General features: G+C 60.9%; 1 protein-coding gene across 1 annotated transcript in view; it reads left to right on the top strand.

Moving 5' to 3' along the window:
- Window positions 1–598: 598 nt before the first annotated feature.
- Window positions 599–839, top strand: part of LOC103916553 (G protein-activated inward rectifier potassium channel 4-like) — a 2,797-nt gene continuing 2,556 nt past the window's right edge. Inside the window, exon 1 of the mRNA XM_009323561.1 lies at window positions 599–731. Coding sequence (XP_009321836.1) covers window positions 599–731 — 133 coding nt within the window. The remainder of the gene's footprint in view (window positions 732–839) is intronic.

The raw sequence follows: 839 nt of genomic DNA, 5'->3' as shown, positions 1-839 counted from the left end.
GGGCGCGGGCAGCGGAGGGCCAGCGTCGGGTTCTTCTCAGGAGGGTTTGAGGCATCGACCCTCATTCGGTCGTTAAATGAATACGTAAGGAGCTGTTGAGGACGGGGACGTGGGAGGCAGGGTGTGCCTTTGCCTGCTGCTCACAGGTGGGCACCGATCACCCCGTCCTGCACCCAGCGCCTCACCAGGGGACACGGTTCTTGGTGCTTGACGTGAGCAAACTCTTGCCTGGGAGAAGATACCCTGCTGCAAAAAAAAAAAAAAGGTGGGGGAAAAGGATGGGCCTCACCATCAGGAAAATCCCAACTTTGCGCTGGGGCTCGGCTCCCATCCGTCCCCGCACGCGTCCCCTCCGCGGGGTCCAGCTTGCAGATTCATCTTCCCTGGGAGATTAGCGACTAATCTCTCCTTCATCTGCCGTTCTTTCTTATCAATGGGCGTATCGGGGGCCAGGCTGGTAAATTACTGAGTCCTCCTGGCGCCAGGGGTCTGGCCCCGGTGAGCGTCGGAGGGGACCTTCGCGGGGGGCTCCCGGAAGGAGGGGGTGAGGGAGCACAAACAGGGCAGGAGAGGGACGATGTTTTCCAGCCCTTAACTGATGGTCCCATCCCCAAGAGCGGACGGGGAGCATCATCCCGAGGCCAAGAGCAGGGAAATCCGTTGGGAATCCTCTCCTGCTCCTTCCCCCGGGGCGTCAGGGCACCGGCTCCTTCTGATTAAATCGTCTCGAGGTAATTGTGCTTGTCATTGAGACAGATTAACGGGTGACATTCTACCGCTGGAGCAGCATTGGCGGGCGCCGCCGAGCGCCCCCTCCTCTCCCCCCCCCAGCTTCCGCC

This window comes from Pygoscelis adeliae, unplaced genomic scaffold, assembly GCF_000699105.1.
Source record: "Pygoscelis adeliae isolate BGI_AS28 unplaced genomic scaffold, ASM69910v1 Scaffold275, whole genome shotgun sequence".
NCBI classification, from domain to species: Eukaryota; Metazoa; Chordata; class Aves; order Sphenisciformes; family Spheniscidae; genus Pygoscelis; species Pygoscelis adeliae.
The sequence above is the reverse complement of the archived record's forward strand: the minus strand, read 5'-3'. Positions and strand labels throughout refer to the sequence as shown.